The 25,766-nt window shown below is 37.4% G+C and overlaps 1 protein-coding gene across 3 annotated transcripts in view; it reads right to left on the bottom strand.

The window, feature by feature from the left end:
* Positions 1–25,766, bottom strand: part of Vps45 (vacuolar protein sorting 45) — a 59,719-nt gene that overhangs the window by 23,371 nt on the left and 10,582 nt on the right. For 2 of the 3 annotated variants that reach the window (XR_011330257.1, XM_069817014.1), the window contains exons 4-12: positions 25,370–25,506; positions 21,905–22,015; positions 19,646–19,780; positions 17,625–17,765; positions 17,231–17,368; positions 15,127–15,285; positions 10,934–11,035; positions 10,672–10,802; positions 7,819–8,049 (exon numbers count right to left, since the gene is read on the bottom strand). Coding sequence is in view for 2 of the 3 variants with exons in the window: in XM_069817014.1 (XP_069673115.1) it covers positions 7,848–8,049; positions 10,672–10,802; positions 10,934–11,035; positions 15,127–15,285; positions 17,231–17,368; positions 17,625–17,765; positions 19,646–19,780; positions 21,905–22,015; positions 25,370–25,506 (1,256 nt within the window). In the remaining variant the exon portion in view is untranslated. Of the gene's footprint in view, positions 1–7,589; positions 8,050–10,671; positions 10,803–10,933; positions 11,036–15,126; positions 15,286–17,230; positions 17,369–17,624; positions 17,766–19,645; positions 19,781–21,904; positions 22,016–25,369; positions 25,507–25,766 lie in introns of those variants that run through there. The other variant, XM_069817013.1, reaches the window with a different exon arrangement.

The following is a 25,766-nucleotide window of genomic DNA, read 5'->3' as shown; positions in this document are numbered from 1 at the left end:
CAAAATACAATTTTTGTTAAAAGTATGGCTTTGGATTATTTCATTCTCACCCCTGCAGTTAATTTTAACTATTTTATCTACGTGTTTGCATTCAATTTTATTCATGTTATGATTCAATGTATAAGCACTGTTGCAGTTATTGACTAATTATATATATTAATAATAATTATTAAATACATCTGTTAAGTAACCAATTGCAGTATCTTTTGCAAAATCTTGAATGTTTAAGTTGTCAATAATATTTCTGCACTATATACTATAATACGTTAAAAGAATTTGCAATAGATTTGGGATCCTCTACTTTATAATCATTGGTTTTAATGAAAAAATTGTCGTACGCCGGACTCCTGGTCGTTTCGCTCTCCGACGTGTTGTCGAGGTGGGGAGGGGAAACGGGAGTGACGTGACAAGATGGCTGCAGTTGGTGGGTGGGGTGATGATATGAAACTGTGGTGAAGTTTAAAGGAAAAGCTGTTTTTTAAAATAACATTTGTTTATTACAGAAATAGGCTAACAAAGAAAGTATAACTGTGGTTCCCTCCTAGTTCTATGGTAGGGGTAACGGGAGAGTCGAGATAGAAATTGTTTAGTTTAGAAATTCGTCCTGAGGCTTCGATGCGAGTAGAGTTATGAGGGGTGATAGTAAAGTACGACTTGAATGAGAGGGAGGTAGGGGTAACGGGAGTGCCTGGGGAAAATCGGCTTGCTCTCAGGTGTGTTGTGGGGGGGTAGGATAACGAGAGAGATGGAATGAGGTAGAAGGTTAGTTCTCTAATTCGAAGGATCAACACAGCGTGCTGTGCGACTTACCGACTTCGAGAACAAGCTCCTGGCATCGGAGGATCAACACAGCGTACTGTGCGACTTACCGACTTCAGGAGCGGGGAAGGGTGACCTCTATCATCGACGGATCAACAGAGCGCACTCGCGACTTACCGACTCTAGAGGGGGGGCTGAGGAGATGGTTGTGTTTAATCGAACAAGCCGGGATAAGAGCTGGGAGTCGAAGTCAGGATGGTGAGAGATAAGGGTGATCAGGGGAGAGAAGTGTGCGGGTTGGAGGTGGTGATGAGGCTTGTAGTGAGACTAGAATAAAATAAGTTTAGAATACGTAAGAATACGTAAGAAGTGTGTTCATCGAGACATCATCAGATCATCATCATTCTGCCGACGGACGAGGTACAGAGACGTACAGCAGAGGCTCCACTGCATCTCCGAGAACTTCGCGTCACAGCATCGCCGGTTGGCCTTGAGATGAGCACCAGCAGCGGCGGGCGCGGACCGCCGCGACAACCACCTGACGCAGCAGTCGTCACGGACGAACACGGCGGTCAACTTTTCATCGTTCCGACAACTACCAAGAAGGGAAAGAAGAAAAAGAAGACTCACTCTACCACGACTGAGACTACACTCGACCAACCTACAACTAACTCCCATGAGACCACTACGCTACAGACTAAATTGACAACACTAGACCCATGGACCGAACTAAAAAACTGGCCGTCTGAAAGAGCGAACCGATCAGTAATGGTCGAAGACGCTGACCCAGACTTACTAGCGACGCTCCAACCTCCTCATCGAGCCGACACATTGACACTTGGACCAAGAACGAGAGTGTTCACATTCTCGACACGACTCAAACTACAGAAAGCTACGAGACCCGACCCAAAGCAATTCGGGAAGAAAGCCCGCTACATTGCGCCACCGACCGCAACTCTACAAGGACCTTGGACGCTACCGACTGACCCTCCTGCACCATCCCGATCCGTGAAACCCGACCGGCCCTCAGAAGGTCCTTCCTCAGAACCCACCAGACCCGAAACCCCTCCACTGCAACACATTCAGGACTCGTACTTTTACACCGCGAGTGAATCTGCCTCTTCTGAAGGTTCAAATGAATCCGAAGGAGAGGTAGACCAAGACTGGCAGAACGCCAAGTCACGGCGCAAGAAGAAGACTCGACCAACCGCGAGCGCCGGTTCGACCACGGCAGCCGAGAAGGTCACGCCCAGTCCACAACCTGCTCCCCAGAATTCCCTTGCAACCACACCACCACCAGACCGAGACACCACAGCCGCAAGTGAACGACTCAAGAGCAGAACGACTGTGAAAATCACTAGACACACGACTGACAACAATAACCCACTGTTCATCCAGAAGCTTATAAGACAGAACAACTTAAACATGGAAACTCCGAGACAATACTGGGCCTACTCTACAGGAACGACGACACTTACCTTCCCGACAATTGACGAGGCGGAACGATTTGTTAAAGCCATACCGGCCAGAACTTTTGGACCGTCCGCACAACTTTTCATCGTCCATACACCATCTCACCAAGGACAAAGACTTCCACGAAACCGAGAGATCAGTGTCGTCATGAAGAATGTCGGCACCCAGATCCCGGAGGACGAATTGTTGCAGATTCTACGGGAAAAGTTCCCTGGAATCAAGCGCATTTCTAGAATAACCTCCGCCCAGACTAACCAGCCGACGCAGATGGTTCGACTCATAGTACAAGACGTGACCACAGCCGACCAACTTCTATGTGGAATCAACATAGCCGGACGTAATTACAAAGTCGAGCCAGCCCACGAGACAGTATTCCACAGACCGTGTCAGAACTGCGCCCAGTATGGACATAACAAAACCGACTGCCGAAACGACAAGACGTGTTTCACTTGCGGAAAAAATCCCGTCCACTGCAAACACCCACCAGACAACCAAGTCAAGTTCTGCGCCAGCTGCAAGAGCGATACCCACTATACGGGCCAAGCACGCTGTCCAAACTACCCCCGATATAACCCAACCCAACAAACTCCAACCCACATCCCGGTTCAAACACCCCAACAGATCCCTCCACCAATTCCTAAACCCTCACAATCCAGTCCAATCCAACTTCCCGAACCAAGACCTGGAATATCGTACGCCAGTGCGGTAAACCCGACAACGACCGAGACGACAGAACAGACACAGAACACCGAACAAATCGTAGCAGCAGCTCTAAATTCTGCAATGCAGAAAATAGAAAGCTACATCGACCAACAGATCAACAGACTGCGAGATGAAATTGTGATGTTCACAATTTCACTCCTCACGACAGACGCCCAACCCAAGACAAGACGAACGACTTTAGCAACAGCTAACCAGACAGCAAGACGGCTCTTACGAAGACAAGTTGCTCACCACTTTGTGGGTAACAAACTACAACTATCACTAGCACCACTGAAACGTGACACGACCAACCACAGACAAACAACCAACAGCGGCCCTTCATAGGGCCGCGCGACAAAAGTAAACCACAACCAACACAGAGAACAGCTTCATCCAGTCACAATAATCTGCAAGATTAACAGCATCCAAGGCCAACGCAGCAGCCTGGTGTGAGCGGAGAAGACGCTGACCCGTAAAGAGTCCAACGAGCGAAGCCTAGCCGGGACCAAGCCTCAACTGTCGCTACAGACAAAACATCGTAACCTGAAGAGGGCATATGTAAGACCCTAAAACAGGTTGCCCTTTGGGCAAACAACTTTGAGCTTGAGTAAGAAGTGAGGCTAGTGTAGGAAAGAATACAGGAGACAGGGGCGCAGCTTGGCTCCCTGTTCCCGGAGTGGTGGCCATGTGCAGACACGTCCGAACAAAAGACAACCATAGCGTAGGCCTGGTTGGGAGACTGCTGTCAGTGACGGAGGTCGCGCTAGCGCTACCTCTTTGCCATCTGACGAACGAGTGACTGAAGTCGAAATCGAAAAATCGAAAAATCGAAGGAGAATTGGGAGGAAAATTTAAAAGGTACGCAAAACGCGTCCTTGCAAGGGGTTGGGGGCTGTACAAAACTAAATATGTGAGCTCCAAGCCTGTTGGCCACTAGTCTCACTCCGGGTTACGCTGCTCCCCTGAAGGAGCTCTAGAAAATTTTGAAGGGGAAGCCGAAATTGGACGTAACCTCTTAGGTACCACATACGCGAGGGGGGCTGAGATTGATCAATTGATCACTGAACGGGGCGAGGTGGAGTTGGGACTGAAGTCGCGGAGATGCGTTATATTTATACCCCTCGGAACAATGGTGGTTGAGGACGCCATTGACGTCACAGTGCCTGGGGGTATTTCTATTGCCAACGTGACTCGTCGCCGCGCGATCTTTGCTTTCTCCCTCACAAGAGGGAAAAAAGCGAGCCAACCTGCTTTCTCAGAGAGAGAAAGCAGCGACTCTAGTTTGCGCGGGTAGGTTTGAACCGTTTAAAGTAGGACGCACGGGCATCGAGAATTGATATACACAACAAAATATTTTCTTTCTTAGGATATCTACAAGTTTAAATTTAATAATATTACGAATAGGTTTAATTGCATTATCTGAATTTTGTACTTTTCTACTCAAATATATTCTATTTCCCTCTTTCATAATTTTTGATAAATTACACTGTACTTCTTGCAGTATTTAAGAACATGAAGATCATTACATTGCAATTCATTACATATAGATTCTTCTTTTTAATACACGAGATTTTGAAGTCCCTGCGTTATCTACATGTTTTAACTTTTGAATTTTTTCACAACATTGAGTGGAGAACATCCACTGAAGTGATTATGAAATTAAGTGAAAAATTCAATATATTTACTCTTAATATCAGTAGTACCAGTATCATATATGTTTTTCCAAGATTCATTTTGTAGACATAAATGTAAATAATCACTAGATACAGCAATTACGATCCTTTCTTAGTTTTTAAATTAATATTTTGAAATTGTTCAGTGACATTGGAAACACATAGGATTTGTTTATCATGGTCAGACAAGCCATTGATTATAGGTCCTGTCGAATAGGAATTCAGTCTAATTCTGTGTACAAAACGTTTATCAATGGCTGTGTTACTTCCGCTTGTATGCTATGGGAAAATGACCCTACAATAAGGTTTCCATTTTCAAGGAGTGAATTTAATTTACTTTTACGGAAAAGTTCCGAGAGATAATCTATGTTTATGTCACTACAGATCACAAATTCCATATGAGATTTCTAAAGTCTTTTCTTTACAAATTCAATGTTGGCTATAAATATTAATAAATAATGTAAGAAATATGAATGATTGTAGTTATAAGTCTGATTTACATTATAAAAAGCAAGAAGTTACATTCCTCGGCAAGATTCGAAATTTCGATGTTTGGTTTTGTCGTCCAACGCACAACCACGGACCTATTCAATGCTTATGTTAATAACATGCAATTTAGCTGTAGCAATGTGGTGTCATAACTTGGGGTTTGTTTATTTAATGTAATTAGATTTAATTTGATTAGTTTCGCAACAGTTGGACTTCCTGTTATATCCTGTTATTTAGATATTTAATTTAGGGTTGATTTATTAACTCTTACTATGCAAGATGCCTCTTATTTCAATAATTCTATATCATGTTAAATAGTCATTGTCTACACTAAAGTATTATCGTCATCTCTCATTTCTCATCGTAATGGCGAACTGACGTGACATGAGACAGCGAGTTATAGCTCTAGTTGAGGCTGGATATGGGGCTAGATCTGCTGGCCGTTTGGTCGGTGTTCCTGGAAGTACAGCCGCGAGATGGGTTCATCGTTACCAAAATTTTGGGGAGGTCGAAAATCGCCCTATTCCTGGGCGTCCGCGGATTTCTTCATTGGAAGAGGATGCTCTTTTATTCGAGACAGTTCGACAGGACCCCTTTCTGACTGCTAACGAAATAAGAGCAGCATCTAACTTTCCCGGCTCTTCACGGACTGTGATCAGCGGGTTGAGGAACTGCGGTATTAGGAGCCGGAGGGCTGCGCAAATGGAAATATTGGGGGAAGCACAAGCTGTCGACCGTCTTGCCTTCGCTACCAATCGAGTGGATTTCGATTGGAGAAATGTAATTTTCTCCGACGAAACAACCATCTCGAGTGATTACGAAGGTCCTGTCCGTGTCTATCGTGAGGATGGTCTCCGACATGATCAGCGCTATGTGCACCGACGTGAAAGATCGGGGCGCTTTAGCATATCGTGTTGGGGGTGGATGTCTTACGATGGACCTGGCGTTATAGAACGCATCGATGGCCGGTTTAATGCGGAAACTTACGAGCACATTCTGGAAAATATATTCCTTCCCTCCGCCCGAGAACATTTTCCCGAAGGAACATTGCTGTTCCAGCAGGATAACCATCCCGTGCACTATGCTGCAAGCATTCAAAGATGGTTTCAAAGGAGACCCGAGATCGAAATCATTAATTGGCCTCCGAAGTCACCTGATTTGAATGTCATCGAAAATTTATGGGCGGAATTGAAAAAGAGAAGGATAGCCACCTATACCCACCTACGCCCTCGAAATCGAGACGAATTGTGGGATCAAGTTGTTGACACCTGGGAAGATCTCGCCGGGGATCAGAACTTATTCCACAATCTCGTGACATCCATGCCGGATCGACTTAGAGCTGTAATAGAAGCTGATGGCATGTGGACAAGATTTTAAGTTAACAGGTCTCTTTTTGTTTCTTATGATTTTTGTTTGAGGAAGAATACTTTTAACTTCCAAGTAAGATTTATTTTTTTGACGAGGTTCAGCCCACTTGTAAGACCCAGAAATTGGGCATAAATTATTCCATATTTTTCGACAAATTAGACAGTCGAGGAACTATGAACAAATTAATTACACCTCAATAAAAAAAATGTTTTACCTGGGATCGAACACGAGACGTTTCAGTTATACAATGGAACCGGCACGCTACTATATGAGCTACTGAGACAAGACAGTGATAGCAGCAGTCCAGAATGTAGATCCCTTAGCAGGCATTTGCCATTCGGTACAGTGAAGCAATGATATTTTGGGACTCGAGCTATGTTGTGAAATCCTGGCCTTAAATGGCAGTCTTCTTCGTGATCCTTATTCTGGTCCTTGTCCTTGTTGTGGTCCTTGTAACAATTCTTGTACTATCTGTCATGTTATGTATCCCTACGTCGATATCGAGTGAACCGCGCTGTAGAACTTTAACTTCCGACGACCAAGAATCGTCTCATTCTTTTTCAGGGTAACTGTACAATAGATGGAAGCATAACGAAAATAAACGAGATAAAGAAAGCTTGAAGCAACTATAAGGTAAAAGCTAAATATAACAAAAATTAAAGTAACAAGTGAATTTAATTGGAAGTGTTCTGAAATAAGGTGCAGCTGTAAATTAACCTAAATGTGCACCAAAACGTACAATAGATGGAAGCATAACGAAAATAAACGAGATAAAGAAAGCTTGAAGCAACTATAAGGTAAAAGCTAAATATAACAAAAATTAAAGTAACAAGTGAATTTAATTGGAAGTGTTCTGAAATAAGGTGCAGCTGTAAATTAACCTAAATGTGCACCAAAACGTACAATAGATGGAAGCATAACGAAAATAAACGAGATAAAGAAAGCTTGAAGCAACTATAAGGAAAAGCTAAATATAACAAAAATTAAAGTAACAAGTGAATTTGATTGGAAGTGTTCTGAAATAAGTTACAGCTGCAATGGAGTGGGAAGGAAGGGGCAGAAAGATAGCAAAGGGTTGACTTTGGTTGAACACTCTTGTCCACACAAGCCCCCACTGGCACCATATCTCGTAATGACATGTTTATGAACATAAAAAGGTTACAGTAGGTTAATGCAAGATTACTCAACTGCTTATGGCAAGGTTACTGAATAAAGAGAAAGACAACACACAATAAGAGAAATAAGTTATACCGTTTATATTAATACTTGTTATTGTTAATATTGTATTATAAATAATCTTAACCTCCACCAATGCCACTTCAAATCAAGTTCATAATGTACATATTGCACTCACTCATTACACTGAGAAGTTTCTTTCGGAGTTCATAAATTCCTCATGCGTGTGTGACGTCTGATAACACCCTGCATGGCTTGCTGAACTTCTTCAAAGAAACTGCTTGAATTGTGAATGGTCGTTCCACCCAATACAATTCTAACACCAAAATTATTTTTATTTAATTGGTGAACAGCTAGAGCTTCTTCATATGTGGCACCACCAACAATAAATGCAATGATGTCTTGGGGCCTGTAATTGTAAAGAGAAATGGCAAGTCAAGTTTGATTACTAATTTTCAGCTATAAATAGGTTTCAGAATCAAACCAACTACAACTTTATTTCCACATGATTCTCACATTCAAGAATACGTATATGATACTGCATGATACAGTGCCAAGGACCCGAGTTTGATCCCCGGCGCCAGAGCGAATTTTTCTCCTCTAATATCAATTGATACCATAAAAGATATATTCTGTAGGACCAAAAATTAATCTTTACGTAGATTCCTCGAGCAACAGTGCATATTACTGTGGAATCCCGGCCACCAAGTCACTCAATTGAGTGCACTTCTTATATAATGGCAGTTGACTTAATATAAAAAAATGTTATGTTTTATTTAACGATGCTCGCAACTGCAGCTTTGCCGGATGTGCCGGAATTTTGTCCCGCAGGAGTTCTTTTACATGCCAGCAAATCTACTGACATGAGCCTGTCGCATTTAAGCACACTTAAATGCCATCGACCTGGCCCGGGATCGAACCCGCAACCTTGGGCATAGAAGGCCAGCGCTATACCAACTCGCCAACCAGGTCGACCTTAATATAAATGTCAACATACATGTCGAACTTGGAGTCAGGCCACAAAGAGAAAAACACTGGAGGAGAGGGATTCGATCCGGTGTTGTGAATTAAACTCCAGCGTAGCTCAATGATTAGAGCGCTTAGTACATAGAAGCAAGGACCCGGGTTCGATCCCCGGCGAATTTTTCTCCTCTAATATCAATTGTAACCATAACAGATATATTCTGTAGGATCAAAAATGAATCTTTACGTAGATTCTTCGAGCAACAGTGCATATTACTGTGGAATCCCGGCCACCAAGTCACTCAATTGAGTGTGCTCCTTGTATAATAGCAGTTCACTTAATATAAATGTCAACATACATGTCGAACTTGGAGTCAGGCCACAAAGGGAAAAACACTGGAGGAGAGGGATTCGATCCGGTGCTGTGGATTCAACTTCGGTATAGCTCAATGGTTAGAGCACTTGGTATGTAGAACCAAGGAACCAGGTTCGATCCCCTGCGCCAGAGCGACTTTTTCTCCTCTAATATCAGTTGTTACCATAACAGATATATTCTGTAGGATCAAAAATTAATCTTTATGCATACAGTATCTAAAGTTTCATTTCACTATTTAAAAATCTTCCGTTTCTTTGTCCCACCCTGAATATGGGACACTTATTATCTGTGCGTTTCGAACTGGCGGCTCAAGGTCAAGCAATGGACTGCATTTGCCACCTGTGCTTACCCCAATTCTGGACCATTCTCCTCAACTAAAGCCAGCTGAGACAGCCTCTACTAGTGCTTCAGTTCACAGTTTTCAGTTCAGTGACTCATGCGTGGTTTGTACTTTTGTTCGTTTGTACGTGACCTTGATCTGCTAGTTCGAAATACTTACTTACTTACTTACTTACTGGCTTTTAAGGAACCCGGAGGTTCATTGCCGCCCTCACATAAGCCCGCCATTGGTCCCTATCCTGAGCAAGATTAATCCATTCTCTACCATCATATCCCACCTCCCTCAAATCTAGTTCGAAATACACAGATAATAATTGAAAATGGATATCAGATATCAATCGTGAAGAATTAATAATAAAGTTATCGAGTATGTATTTGGCACTGAAAACCAAAAAGCCAGTTCTAATACTGACAGTCATATTATGACTAAAACATCGACTGATTTAATGACAGATCAACCAATCTACCAATAAGAACTGTAGATGATGAATACTAGTAGTTTAATTAAGATGTTCAGAATGAAAGTAGGCTTTGAAAAAATCATAAACACTATGATTATTAATTGCAACATCCAGCAGTGAGTTTAGCAGACGAGCCAGAGCCCACACAAAATTCTTAATTAAACTTGTATTCTAAAAATAAATTTCCCTTGAGATAGCTAAACAAAAAACAGAAACCACGATCAAATGATCACTTATGTCTTATAACGACGAAATATTATTCATATTATTTGTCATAGAATGCGTAATTCAGTACTATTTGAAGTTTGAGCTAAGCTGAACAAAATTTTCACAACTAATTGTTATTAGAGAAGAAAAATTCGCTCTGGAGCTAGGGAGCGATCCCAAGTCCTTGATTCTACGTACCAAGCACAAGCACTCTAACCACTGAGCTACACAGAAGTTCAATCCACGGCACCAGATCGAATCCCCCTCCTCTAGTGTTTTTGCCTTAGTGATCCGGTGCTGTGGATTGAACTTCGGTTTAGCTCAGTGGTTAGAGCGCTTGGTACATAGAACCAAGGACTCGGGTTCGATCCTCAGTGCTGGAGCAAATTTTTCTCCTTTAATAACAATTGTTACCATAACAGATAAATTCTGTAGGACCTATAATTAATCTTTAAGTATATTCACAACTTATTGTTTTTTCTTTTTGGGGGAAGGGGGGTTAACACCACCAGATTGTCTTTCGAAATTTTTTTCTCTCCTGACAGTGGTTTATGTGTAACCAACTTCTGAGGTTGGGGCATCTGGAAGGCTGAGTTACATTACTCCGATGATATATAATATATTAATGATTTTGAAAGCATATTCCACAAATATTAAGTGTGGTAGCTCCAGGAATATTTCTTACCTTCTCATAAGCTGACCGTTTCCCAGATAAGGAAATGCAGTTTCCTTTAGCTTGCCTTTGATCAGTTCTTCTAATGTCTCTTTGATAAGAGGATTATGTTGTGTATATACATTCTCCACGCCAGATAGTCCCTATTAGAATTAAAAATTAAGATTTAACAAAATTAAAATCCTTATTAGTCTATGTTACATATTATGTGCGACAAATTTCCTTCACAATATGAATAAAAACACTGGTTTAAAAATACATGAGAGCCAGTTACCTTAAAGAAAGTTTTTGTAATTTTTACAACTGCGTCCTGAGTTCCAAACAAATCACTTTGCCTTGCATGTGCACCCCCATATTCCATCACGCTATTGATTAACTGTAAAAAAAATTACAGAAAATTCCAACATTGGTTATTTAATTACAAATGAAGAGACAAAAATTATTTCATCAGAAGTAAATGCTAACTATAAATTTATTTTAGATACTATAACTTGCTCCAAGTTATCTATTATTTTTAAGCTTTATTATTCTATATATGCAATCAAAACAAAATATTAAATTTCATCAAAACAATATTTTTCTTTCTCCCTCCCCCCAGAAATAGATGCCTGATTGATCATCTTGTCAAAGCGTCCATCTCTAGGAATAATGTGCTGAACCTGTAGACCTCTTTACCATATTAGATATTATCCTCAATGCACCATGGAATCTACGAGGGGCAGTCAGAATGTAATGCCTTCTATTTTTTTTCTTTTAATTTACAAGAAAATTAAATGAAATTTACATAGCATAACAGCCACAACATTCACGATTAATTTATCAATTTTAAATATAATCTCCGTCTTTTCCACAGTTTTTGTCCACCTTGAAACAAGAGTATGGTATTCCAGTGTGGTAAAAATCATGGTCCTTCTTCCTCAGTCATTGGCGCACGGAATTTTTCAGAGCCTTCTCATCTTCAAAGTGATGCCCATGATGAGCTTCTTTAGTGGATCGAACAGATGGAAGTCTGATGGTCAGGACTGTATGGTGGATGAGGCAAAACTTCCCAACCATTTTCGCAATCTCGCCAGTGGTGTATAGACTGTGAGTGGTCTTGCATTGTCATGCAAAAGAAGAATATCTGCTGTAGCCTTTTGATGGGCAAACTCACCAAAGACATGCTTTAAGCTTCTTGAGGGTTTTGATGTATTGGACAGAATTTACTGTGTGCCCCTGCTCCAAAAAATCAACCAGAATCACACCCTCTGCATCTTAAATGAATGTCACTATAACTTTTCCTGCAGATCGCATTATCTTGAATTGTGAATTTCTTCACCTGACATAATTGTTGCTGTTGTTGAATTTCTTCTTCTTTGGCGACATTGTGTGATGCCATTCCATCGACTGCCTCTTGGACTCAGGTTCAAAAAAGTGAACTCAAGTCTCATTTCCAGTCACAATTTTCGCCAAGAACTCCTCCCCATCCACATTGAAGCACGACAACAGATCGGAAGCTATTGTTTTCCTTGCCTCTTTATTCTGGACGGTCAACATTTTTGGTACCCAGCATGCACAAACTTTAACAATACAATGTGTGCAGATCTACGTTGTGTGACTTTGTCCATTCTTCTGTAACTTCATCCTTCTTAGCCCCAAATATTTTCCTAAGCACTTTATTCTCGAACACCCTTAACCTCTATTGACAGACACAAACACATCCCCCAGAAAAAGAACTGAAGAAACCGAAGAAAGCAAGGGCTTTTACTATTTCTGAAGATGACTTAATGCAAAGTCGAAACTAATCAACTAGGTAATTTACCACTTAGTTTTCAATTTTAACACCTGAAAGTTATTATACCTAAAGTCTTAGGTTAAACGAAACGTTTAGTTTCTATCTTTTCATTGAACTTAAGAATTTAGTTGTAATAACTGGTTTCAACATACAGTGAAACCTGTCTAAAGCGGCCATCTGAAGTTACCTTGTAAAATGGCCGTTTTATCAGGTGGCCGCTTGATTAAGGTTGCGGTTTTTTATGAATCAGCATGAAAGTACTGAATTTCATTGACTTTTTAGTACTGTGCGCGTACAACAATCGAGCATATTAATGTCAGCCTCTTCCATTCTTGCAACTAGCCTTTTCAAAACTCAATTTCTTCGCCCTCGCACACTGAATCATTCGTAAACGAAATCATTCACATTACTAAACACAGATTCTCTCTTCTTTTTTGGCCACCATGCATATTTTCCTCCCATTATTTTAATATTTCATCTTAATTATACCGTGTATTTGTGTCCTTCCACATTTGAATATTTCTGCAATTTTTCTCGCAGATGTTCCCTTCTCACTTTCTTCAATCATTTTTCGTCTCACCTCTAAACTTAATACCACTCTAGATTTATTGTTAGACTCAAACTAACGTCACAATTCCTCTGAATCAACTGAATGAAAAGAAGAAAAATTCGTAAAAGCTGGTCCAAATAGAAAAAGATGGAAAGAGGAGGGAAAAAAAAAATTTGAATGGTTAACTACTGACCTAAAACATCTGTGACATTTTCGATAGAAAATGTCCGTGTTTCAATCCTTTAAAAGCGAGTAAGAATTTATAGCTGTGCAGGGTCGGAGTGGAAAGTGACAAAAGAGTCATAAAACTAACCAACTAACCCCAAGATATGGAGGGTGTACTGTTCTACACTTAGCTATTGTACTCGTGATATTGCTCTCTGTCCTCTAACCATCGAAAAAATAGGTCAGACAGTATCCGTGAAAAAAATTTTTGTTGGACAGTGACTGTTATAGTCAGGTTCCAATCCAAAGAGACCCCGGCCGCTGGCCGAAGCATGAGGTGGCCGCTAAATAAAGAGACAATTTGTATTGATCTTATGACAAATCCAATTGGTTCCAGAGAAAATTGGCCTTTTGGCCAGGTGGCCGTTTAAATGAAGTGACTGCAAAGGCAGGTTTCACTGTATACAAAGGATGACAGAGAACTGCATCCTTAAAAAGATGTTTAATAATAATAATAATAATAATAATAATAATAATAATAATAATAATAAAAATAATAATAATGATTATTTATTTTAGTTGGCAGAGTTAAGGCAGTAAGACCTTCTCTTTCACTCAACTAGCAAAAAGTATACATACATAACATATGAATGAACTTACAAGCTACAAAGAACACAACAATTTGATTTTGATAAAAGTTACGTGTATACAAAAGCTACTTATGAATTAAACAGTAAAATACTATGAACTATTAATTAAACAATGAAATACATACTATATAGCAGAATTAAACTAATGTACAGTACATACAATGTTAATATATTTCAAATAATGTTAGATAATAGGAAGAGATTATTATGAGACAACTGTGAAAATACAGCACTATCAGGATGCATGTCTAAAGAAAGACGTTACCATGTAGTCAGTGACTGTTTATTGTCTTGCACCCCTAATAGGCCTACTTTGTGACAAGAAATTCCATTGTTAAGAGGTAGAGACTGTAAAAGATGAGGAGTAACAAGATGTTCCATGAAGAGATGTATTTAGTGTGCCACAGATAAGTGATCTGGTATTTACATCGTGATTAGAGTATAGAGAAGAAAAACGAGACGAAAGGTAATTTGGTGTTGAGGTGTGCTGAATTCGAAAGAGTAAAGACAAAGAGTGTAAAGTTCTAAGTTTTTGAGTCAAAGCCATGAAAGACTTGCGAAGGATGGTGATAGTATAGACCTTCGAGTCAAAGAAATGTAGTAAAACCAAGACAATGCTAGAGAGATGGTCTGCCACATATTCCAACGAGGAGCGGATCAGCCCTGTAGGTCTAAGCTCTGATGATGAGTTTTTTCCTGTGATTCGGTCTGACTCTCGATCTTTCATTACTACACCATTCCTATCTTGTGATTGACTGAATTATTCACTTTTATGCGAACTTCAACTTAAAAGCTTGAAATTAGCAAGGATCTAATTTTACGCTGTTACAGTTGTGTCTCTATTAGCATATTGTGAGTGGTCATATTTAAAGGAATGATTTCTTAACTTTCAAGTTAATACTACTTTTACATAACGAATTTGTATTGTGAATGACGTTTTACAGTTACAGAATTTGAACTCATAATGAAGGATTAGCTAACACTTTTGTTTTTTAATGCAGAGGCACTTAAGTGCAATTCTTTTGCCCAAAAACAATGAAAACATACAACACAGGAAGAAAATAAAAACACAGATGATACAGAGAATGGACAGATCAATTGCGAGTCATTAGCTAAAGGTACTGATAGCTGATCTAACCTATCTAACAGTGACGTATTTTGCCCTGACAGTGGTAGATCATTGCATAAAAAAGCATTCTATGTTCAAATGAATTCTTTTTTTAATTACACATACAGACATTTAAAAATGACGATTACTACTTTTCAGTAAAATAAATTATTATACGTTTATATTACTGCACATACAGAAAATTAATATTACTACTCACTTTTGTCAAATGTTCTGGTACTCCTCTTTGCTTCAGAGCATCCACTAAACCAACTATGTCATTGTTCGTGTGTTTTTCATAATGCAAAGCATAGAGCATAACAAGTCTTGCTGCATCAATATCCCTTACTTTCGTGTTTCCTATTAGCTTTCGAATCCTCTGAAAGCATAAAATAATATTTGTTTGTACATATTGATATATTTTACAAAATCGTGAATTTTCTACTTCAAGTTATGACAATGGTAGTAATGATCTATTAAGTAATTGGACATACGTATATAAGGTGCAAGTGAAATAACCTTGCAGATTTTCAGAGCGAATAGCTCATGTTATGTGTAACAAAAAATTGTAATATCTTGTTGCTGGAAAGTTCATAGTTTTTCAGAAAAATTTTCTTTCCCAAATGTTTAACACCCTCTTATTCGGTAACTATTGCGAGTAGGGTCGTGATTTTTGTCCATATCAATAGGAAATTTAATAAATAATCATTTATCCTTCTGGCATATTTCAATAGCGTGGACGGTTTTCGTGTAAATTTAATTTAAAAACCACTCATTTCAAGCCACTACATGATGTGAGCAGATTGCAATGTCGTAGCCAGAGTAGCTCACCTAGCGAGATAGATTGAGTTCGTTGACCTCTTACATCTGTATTATGAGAAGGGTGTGTCAGCGGCTCTGTTGCCGGACTGCTGAAATTTCTAATTAACCGTGCATTGAATCACAAAACGTAATATAGGTTTTACTCATTTAAGTGTACTCTATCGCCCCTTTCAATCCGGAAGGTTATTTCACTTCCATGCTGTATATACACAGATGACTCTTTCATGGATCCTGAGGAAGAAGCTGGAGCAGGTGATACTTCTGAATTTTTTTCTTTCCATAAGAATGTGGAAGAAAAATACCACATATTTTGACGGAGTAGTTGAAGCTATTTATAAATCCTTCAAAATTTATTTTTTTGGATTCATCATTACAAGAATATAGTTATATTAAGTGACTTTAGAGCCACAATACAATCAATAGTATCAACAAATCAACCAAAAATGGAAAAAATAAAAGAAATCCATTCAATGATTAAACAAATCCAAAGTTTAAATAAAATCATAGTTCTTCAATGAATTTCCGCACATTGTGGTATAAGCAGTAATGTGAGAAATTCTAGCAAAGAAAGGCACTAAAATTGAACAAAATCAAAACTATAATTTTTCATATTATTCAATAAAACAAGTTATTAAAAATAAAATTAAAAATAATTATAATGTCCAAATATTAAAACTACAAAAAATTCCTATTGGAAAAATTTACTAGAAAGACCTAATTCCTGACCTACCACGTAAATCTGCTGTGGCCATGTTCAGACTCCTTACAGGTCATGATTGTCTGAGTAAACATTTACATAGGATTGGCATCCTGTCTACTCCAAATTGTGTATTGTGTTCTCAAGAAGAAGAAATGGATATGAATCATTTACACTCTGTGAAGCACTTCAAAAAAATACAAGTCTTACATCTAAATACTGCTAAGTAAGAGAGAAAATAACTCGAGTGTTAAATCAAGAGTATTAGATACCTATCTACAATGATGTTGATGATGATGATGATGATGATGATATTATTATTATTAATAATAATAATAATAATAATAATAATAATAATAATGATAGTAGTAGTAGTAGTAGTAGTAGTAGTAGTAATAATAATAATAATAATAATAATAATGATAGTAGTAGTAGTAATAATAATAATAATAATAATAATAATAATAATAACAATAATAATAAATAGTTCAGTTCTTTATGCATTACCATACTACAGACACATTCCAGTAAACAACCTACACAATAATCAGTACGAAGTACACTGGGAATGACTTGTAATGACAGAACAGTTGTCATTTAGACTCAATATTGTTGCTGAAGGTAAAAAGAGAACATTAGTTCAATTAACTGATGTGGCAGTACCACATAACCACAGTAAAATAAAACTTTATGCTCAAAAAAAAAAAACTTTTTTTATCCAATGATACTTGATTTCTCATCATTCATCCAAGCGTCTCCATGATGCGCCAAAGTTGTATTAACAATCCCGCACATATTACCCTACCTGTAATTGTTGGGAATGTTCATTCTGACAAGCTAGTTCTTGCTCTAATTCTGACACTTCTAATAGATGGTGTCGAGTAACAAGTGAAGATAATTCACCGACAACTGTTACGTGTTTTGCAACAGTTCCAGACATTTTCTGAAAGAGAACAAGACGTATATATTTAACAAAATACAGTACTCTTCACCAGACAAGAAAGTTTTCACGTAATGCGAAAATTATTTACAATGTTATTTACACTTGATTTTTTAATTCTTCATTGTGTTTCATAGACTAACTATGTAGATTTTTACAATATACAGATCATTACATGAAAACAAGAAGAAAATATGTTTTTTTTATCTCAATTCTCATAACATTTAACTGAAATATTCAGTAACAGAAACATACAAACCTTGAATTGAGGATATGTCTCTACAAATGATTTCATATCTGCTATACTTTCTACTTTCTGATGATTTTTTGCTTTCTTCTGGAATTCCTCCATTAAATCTTTAATGGTTTGTCCAATTTCACCAAAATTTGAATGTAAGTTCTGAAATGTAACAGTAAACACATCAGATAACTCATTCTAGTTTAAAGAGAATTCAATTAATTTCTATACGAAATTGCTACATGAATATATTCTCTCGTAATTGGGGAGGTCCACGGGAAAAATTCCAGTGAATATTACAAAATTCTGTAAGAACACTTCACATCGTGCACCTTTTGTTGCTATTTTAATATGTAATTCTTCATAGCTGTGTCCTCGTACTGTATATGACTAATAGCTTATCATTATTGAGATTAGGATAAGAGTAATTAAAGTATCCCATTATGGCATACACACCCAGAATATATGCCCCTGAAGCTGTTTTCATCTATATTGTACTAGGACAGCATAAGTGGTATGTGGACAAACAATAGTTCTCCTTCTGTACTGGTGCATCATTTATTCTTTATCAATATATTATATATTTTATATATATATACATATATTAGGTCCCCTACTTTTTCTAGTGTTTATAAATGATCTTGCCCCCCTAATAAAAGATGTAGGTCATCCCATATTATTTGCAGATGACACAAGTATAGTAATTACGCCAATAACTCCAACACATTCCAATCTTCAACAGAGGAAATTCCCTTCAAAATATGTGACTGGTTCTCAGTCAATAAATTAGTATTAAATTGTAACAAAACTAACATAACTCAATTTAAATCCTGTCCAAATTCAACGTCGCATATTTCTAGCGCAATAATTAATAATAGATCCCTATTAGAAACAACAACAACCAAATTTCTTGGCTTAAAAATCGATAATGTATTAAATTGGAAAAATCATATTAAAGAAATTACCCCCAAACTAAATTCAGCTTGTTTTGCTATTACATCTATGCAAAAGATAGTAAATATCAATACCTTAAAAACAATATACTTTGCATACTTCCACTCGGTAATGAGTTTTGGAATAATATTCTGGGGAAATTCCACAGATAGTAACAATATATTTCTATTACAAAAAAGAGTAATTAGAATAATAGTAGGTGCCAAATCTAGGGAATTATGTAGGACTAATTTAAAAAAACTACAAATAATGCCCATGGCTTGTCAGTATATCTTTTCATTAATAATCTTCCTCGTATGTAATCGTGAAAACTTTGTAACTAATTCAACAGTACATAGCATAAATACACGTCAAAAAAATTACTTTCATACTCCATCGGCAAGTCTATCATGCTATCAAAAAGGAGTGCGTTATATGGCAGTAAAAATTTTTAATAGCCTCCCTATCGATACAAAAAATGAAACTCAAAACATAAAATTATTTAGGGCCAAATTAAAGAAGTACCTAATTTCTCACGCCTTCTATTCTGTAGGTGAATTCATCACATTCAATAACACTTCATGAAATTGATACTAAAACTTTGTGTTGTACTAGTAGACTATATTGTAAATCTCGTCTGTATATATCTCATCTAGACTGTGACTATAAATTAAGATTTTATAATAATATTAAGTTTTTTGACTTGTTCCATATTCTAGCTGTAAGCATATATGAATACCATGAAATGTTAATAAATACAATACAATACAATGTCAACAAAAAAAAAATGTTTCTCACTATACATTGCTTCAATGAGCAGAATCGTTTATCAAATTGTACACCACAAAGCCCATGTCGACTATGGCAACTCCTTAGCACATGGCACCTGAAATATGATCTCAAATCCACCAATCCTAACCATACGAGAAGCAGATAAATAAAAAATAAACTAAGGTTTAGTGCTGAGCTCCAGATACACGACAGTGTGATTAGTGTGAGTACTCTCCACCCATCACTCTTGGTCAGTTCTACTGCACTGTACTATATTATAATTTCCTCATTTCATATAAGACAACCATTTCAACTATACAAAATTTATAATGACTTACGTTTGCATAAAATTCATCTTGTTCTGCAGACAAAACCACTTCTTTTAACTCTTTCGCAATACCAGGTACTTCTGAAAGATTCACTCTGTTGTTGGTAATGGTAAGTAATTCGTGAACCATAGCTTGATATGTCCACTACACAAAACAAAATAAGAGAAAAAAATACACATATTAGTACATTCAGTCCTATTAAAGGTAATAAACTGAAAGATTGATATGAGAGTTCAGTGCAGACAACTTTACTGTTCAAATGCCGAAGTTGTGAATGATGGAAGTTTTATAACTCAAATTTCCTCACATTGCTATTGTGACATCTTCACTAGGTCTCGCAACACAACACACCAACTGTGCCATTGTGTATGAACACTTCTATCGAACACATTCTTTAAGCATAGATTGCATTATTTTTTTTTCAGTGCTATTCTGATAAGACTTTTCTCTAACCCCTACAGCTCAAAATTCCCCTTTCCCTAGGGATTCCAGGTGCATGTAAACTATTACTTTCGAAATAAAAACAGAGTTGTCACCTTCCACTTTTCAGAAGTAGCGTAGGTTCAAAAAATTTGGAGTTCTTTTTACACGTAAGTTCTAGATTTTTTTAACCTTTCATAACTGCCTACTATTTTACACATACATAATATTACTAATCCTGTCTCTTTATTATTATTATTTAGTAGGTTATTTTACGACGCTTTATCAACATCTTAGGTTATTTAGCATCTGAATGAAATGAAGGTGATAATGCAGGTGAAATGAGTCCGGGGTCCAGCACCGAAAGTTATCCAGCATTTGCTCAGATTGGGTTGAGGGAAAACCCAGGAAAAAACCTCAACAAGGTAACTTCCCCCGACCGGGAATCGAACCCGGGCCACCTGGTTTCACGGCTAGACACGCTAACTGTTATTCCACAGGTGTGGACATCCTGTCTCAGTACCTTAAAATATAGTACAACAATATACACACACCTAACCCAAGTAACCTGGTTTTAGTAACATAAGTAAAGGATTGAAATAAAACTGATATAATACACCTCAAAATAATTCAGAAGACAGCAGATAATGCAGAGAACTTTATGGGCCAGATTAATATTACTTTTATTTAAGACTGTTGCTCCTAGCACAATCCAATAATTATTTTTCATTTCTTAACTTAGACACAAATTCTGAACAAGTCATATTATTATCATTCATATTGATGGGCAGTTCTGCTTTGGTAAATTTAATTCAACACAACACTTGTCACTTGTTCCTAATATTTGCCCACTTTAAAACCATATGAGAGAAGGATGTGAAGGATGATGTAGCCAAGGCTCATGATACCACCTCTGCCAAAACAACTATACTGCACTGCTTAAAAATCCTCAACCATTTCAAGCCTCCTTCTCCTTCTAAAAATTTTCACAGTAAGTTTTTTAAGACACTATACTCTACAAATAGAGCATTCAAATTGACACTGACTCACTGACTAGCAGCTTTTTGAACGTTTTTGAAAGAAATTTTACGTTTTCTTTTAATGATGATGATGACGATGATCCAAATTTCTGTAGAGGGTTGTTTTCAGAGAAATCTACGTTCTTTTGAAGATACCATTTTCATAAAACTTAAAAAATCACTTTCTAATGGTTTTATAACATTGGAGTAAGCTTTGTTTCTGCTCATGGGTACATATGTCCCACAAAGAATAATATTCAAATATTAAAATAAATTATAAGTCGTTCCCTTCCCCTCATCCTACTCAAATATTGAATGTGCGGTTTAAACTTGTTCCAAAATGCTTCCAATCCAATTCACTTACTAATGGAATTACTGTTATGTTTTATTTTATTGGGTTATTTTACGACGCTGTATCAACATCTAGGTTATTTAGCGTCTGAATGATATGAAGGTGATAATGCCGGTGAAATGAGTCCGGGGTCCAGCACCGAAAGTTACCCAGCATTTGCTCGTATTGGGTTGAGGGAAAACCCCGGATAAAACCTCAACCAGGTAACTTGCCCCTACCGGGATTCGAACCCAGGCCACCTGGTTTCGCAGCCAGATGCGCTGACCGTTACTCTACAGGTGTGGACAATTACTGTTATATTCAGTTCAAAACTTTTCCTTAGCAATTTTAAAAAACGTTCAATTTTTTTAACTTGTTACATATAAATACCTTTATAATGTATAGTTTTATTTCACATCTAATTAAACATAAAGATACTTAAATTAAAAAAGTAAGTTCTAGTAAACAATTCGATGAAAAAAAGATATGCAGTCAGACCTGATTCAATAGAGGCGTAATTGGGTCATCCCGACGATCTAATATAAGCAGCAAAGGTGAAACTTCAGGCTGTCGAAACTCAAAAAGGGATGCCTCTTTGGATAATACCTCCTGAAAAAATAATCATACTTTAAATAAATTATTAGATAATCACCACCCATGAAGTCGAAGATAATTTAAAAAAATAAATGTCTAAAATAAAATACGACTTTTTTTATCATATAGGACTGCACTGCAAAATAAACATATGAAAGGAAACAGATAAAGATATAAATATGTTGTTGTTGTTTGTTGTTGTTTTCTAATGCCAGGCGTTTGACAATAAAGTCATTTAACCTCTTGCACTCCAATATTTTTCGAAGATATTGTCATAGTCAGCCACTGAAGCACAGATTTTGAGGTGTTCCGAATCCATTTCTTGGTTTGAGTTGCACAATGGACAGTTAGGAGACTGATATATTCCAATTCTATGCAGGTGTTTGGTCAAACAGTCATGGCCTGTTGCCAATCTAAATGCAGCTACAGACGATTTCCGTGGTAAATCGGGAATTAGCTGTGAATTATGATGCAGAGAGTTACATTTTTTTCCTTGAGATGGCATGAGATTCATGCATAAATTTCTGACAGTATCTCTAGAGCTTTGAAAAAGCAAAACAAGAAATAAAACAAGGATGGAATTACACAAAACAATGGCTGTAGAGAAAGTACACGATGTCTGAGTCATGGACTACATATGAGATGCAATTGGAATATAAGAAAGAGACAAGAATAACTCCTCTCCTGCAAAGTAGAGTTTTCACAGTGCTGTATTACTTAACTAAATACATTAATCTCAATTGCGAAATCTTACATGTGGGAGGTTTTGCTGCTAGTTGTTTTTAATAGAAATATATGTCACATGTATTTTGTATAGGTGAACAGTGCGGTTTGAGTGTGTGTGTGCATAAAAAACGAATTTGTAAACAGTTTATTTCAAATATACAAAGTTAATATTTCCAATATGCGGTGTACAGCAGTGCACCTCCCTCCAAACATCTGAGTTGTGACACAGTCCAGAGCTTCTAAGATAACTTGTGCTACTCTACCTTGCTTCAATATGGGGGAGACACATGAGTACTCACAAGAACATAAACCTAAATTCAGAAAGGAATTTTGTACAAAGGACAAATAAGTGTACACAATTACATTTTATAGATGATTAGATTATTAGAAAATAATTAAAAATATACTCAATAAATGATAAAATACAATAATATTACAACTGGAAGAAGTGCGGAGATAAAATGGAGGAAACAAGACTGCCTAACTTCCCTTATCAGAATAGGTAACTACAAAATTTGAGGATGAGTTCTAGAATGTATTGGTGCGTCTCCTTTCACAAGTAATAGAACTAATATCCATGCTATGAACATGACTCACAGTTATGCTTTTAGACTTCTGCGTAATAGCTACACTTATATCCAGGGATACAGAACTGGCAAGAGAGGAGTGGAAAGCATGGGGAAAGCGTTGGTTCCCCGTCCACAGTTCACTGGCATTGAATGACGTATTTGTGGCCCGTACGCAATCACAGAAGACAGACACTGAATACAAATCTCCTCCTCTACCAAGTCAATGACGCGGGAATGGAAGGAAGGGATGAGTGACGTAATGCCACAATTGTTGCTCAGTTCTCCAAGCCTGCTCATATTATTCTCAAAAATGCAAGTAATAGAATTGGATGATTTTCTTCATCAATCTGAATTCGTCCTTGTATTCTTCACCTGACATAATTAGGAACATTAAATCCAGACGTTTGAGATGGGCAGGGCATGTAGCACGTATGGGCGAATCCAGAAATGCATATAGAGTGTTAGTTGGGAGGCCGGAGGGAAAAAGATCTTTGGGGAGGCCGAGACGTAGATGGGAGGATAATATTAAAATGGATTTGAGGGAGGTGGGATATGATGATAGAGACTGGATTAATCTTGCACAGGATAGGGACTGATGGCGGACTTAGGGCAATGAACCTGCGGGTTTCTTAAAAGCCATTTGTAAGTAAGTAAGTAAGTAAGTAAGTCTGAATTTGTCCAGAGATTTCTCCAGAGCTGATCTGAGTAATCACTTTTTCCTAATACTGTGGACAAGAGAAGCATTCTTTATGACAAATTACATATATGTAACATTTGAAACAGCCATATGTGGATAGAGAATAGTCTAGGTACTAGATATTTGCATTTTAAATCAACAGAAATGAGAATAAATCTCTGGGCAGGAACTGTTAATGTCTATTTCTCTGGTGAACCTGTTATCTCCATGGTTGCATACATTTACTGGTAGTTTTCAGAGTACATTTCACCAACATGGTTGGATCCATTGGAAATGTATAAAAAAAATTTAGTTCCAACTCGACAGGACTAAAACAGATTATGAATGATAAGTCAGACGCAACTTATCCTAGTTGTTGGATTGGTACAGGTGGCCCTATTGTGTATGGATGGCAAGGACATTCGCCAAATTTGACATAGCTTGATTTCTTTCTATGGAGACATATATTAGAACACTTATGTAAGAGAGTCATAGAAACAAATGAGGACCTACTAATAATAATTATAGTTGCTTTTGATATTATTTATGAGGTACTTGTACCAGGTATATTCGAAATAGCCAATTACTTCCCAGCATTACACCTCTACAAAAGTCAGCCTTCGACACTTTGAGCAATTTTTACCAACTTGTTGCCTTGCATTATCACACAATCACAGAGAATGTAAATAAAGTGATTAAAGATGAATTATTACTTAAAGTAACGATCTCCCTCGTGGGTACTCACCTTGTCGTGGTGAGGGGGCTTAAACTTGTTGTTTAAGCTAACAAGTAACGAAGTGGTACCCACAGAAGCTGGATTAACACCAACGCAGTCCCACTATATTTTTCACTGCTTATGATACATGGCGTCCCTTAGTGTAAAATTCTCCGGAGGTAAAATAGTCCCTCAATCAGATCTCCGGGTAGGGACTACATTGAGAGATGCCAAGAATCGCACTAAAGTACTTATTTGGAACACCAAAAGTCACACCGTCCAGTCAATCAGAGCCAAGTTTAATATTGAAAAGAACCATATAATGAGACAAAGAGGCAAATATATTACCAAAAAGTAACGATGCATTTTCAGTACTTCACTTACTGAACCACAGTGTCAAAACAAGGCATCAAGAGAAATAGGTTTCCTATTTCAAAATATTCGTGAAGATTCCAAAAGTTATTGCTGAAAATTTGTCTGTAATTTCCTGAATGTAGTTAGAAGATTTGCTAATATATTTATTGTAATATAACTAAGAAAGTTTATATGTATAATGTTGTACAAATTTATTCAAAACAACTGAAATCAAGTAAGCATACTAATATCTGAATGATAAAATGAGATGATCAGTTAAGTGACAAAAGAGATGAGTCAAACAAAGAATGTTTTACATAATTACTTACTCTTATCTTCTCAGCCAGTCTTTTTGCCATATCTGAATTGCTCTGGAACCGTATAAATGGACACTTCTTTAATGACAGAAGTACTGCAGTTATACCTTGAACAGTTCTCTGCATATGTGTATGATTCCATGCTAAGCCTTAAAATAAAAAAAAAGTATGTAAAGAATAGTAAATTATGAAGAATAATCATTAGTGGTTAAATTAACACACACACACACACACACACACGCACGCACACATATGCATTCAAGGTACCGGTATAGAAAATATACTTTTATGATAACACAATCATGGTATATTGAACATTGAACCAATCTTTGCACGTAACATTGTCAAATATTTCGATACTTGACTAAAGAAACAGCACTATCTCACTGTAATCTTATTTAAGGGAAGA

This window comes from Periplaneta americana, chromosome 17 (assembly GCF_040183065.1).
Source record: "Periplaneta americana isolate PAMFEO1 chromosome 17, P.americana_PAMFEO1_priV1, whole genome shotgun sequence".
Classification (NCBI taxonomy): domain Eukaryota; kingdom Metazoa; phylum Arthropoda; class Insecta; order Blattodea; family Blattidae; genus Periplaneta; species Periplaneta americana.
Note: the sequence above shows the minus strand (reverse complement) of the source record. Positions and strands in the feature narration are given on the sequence as shown.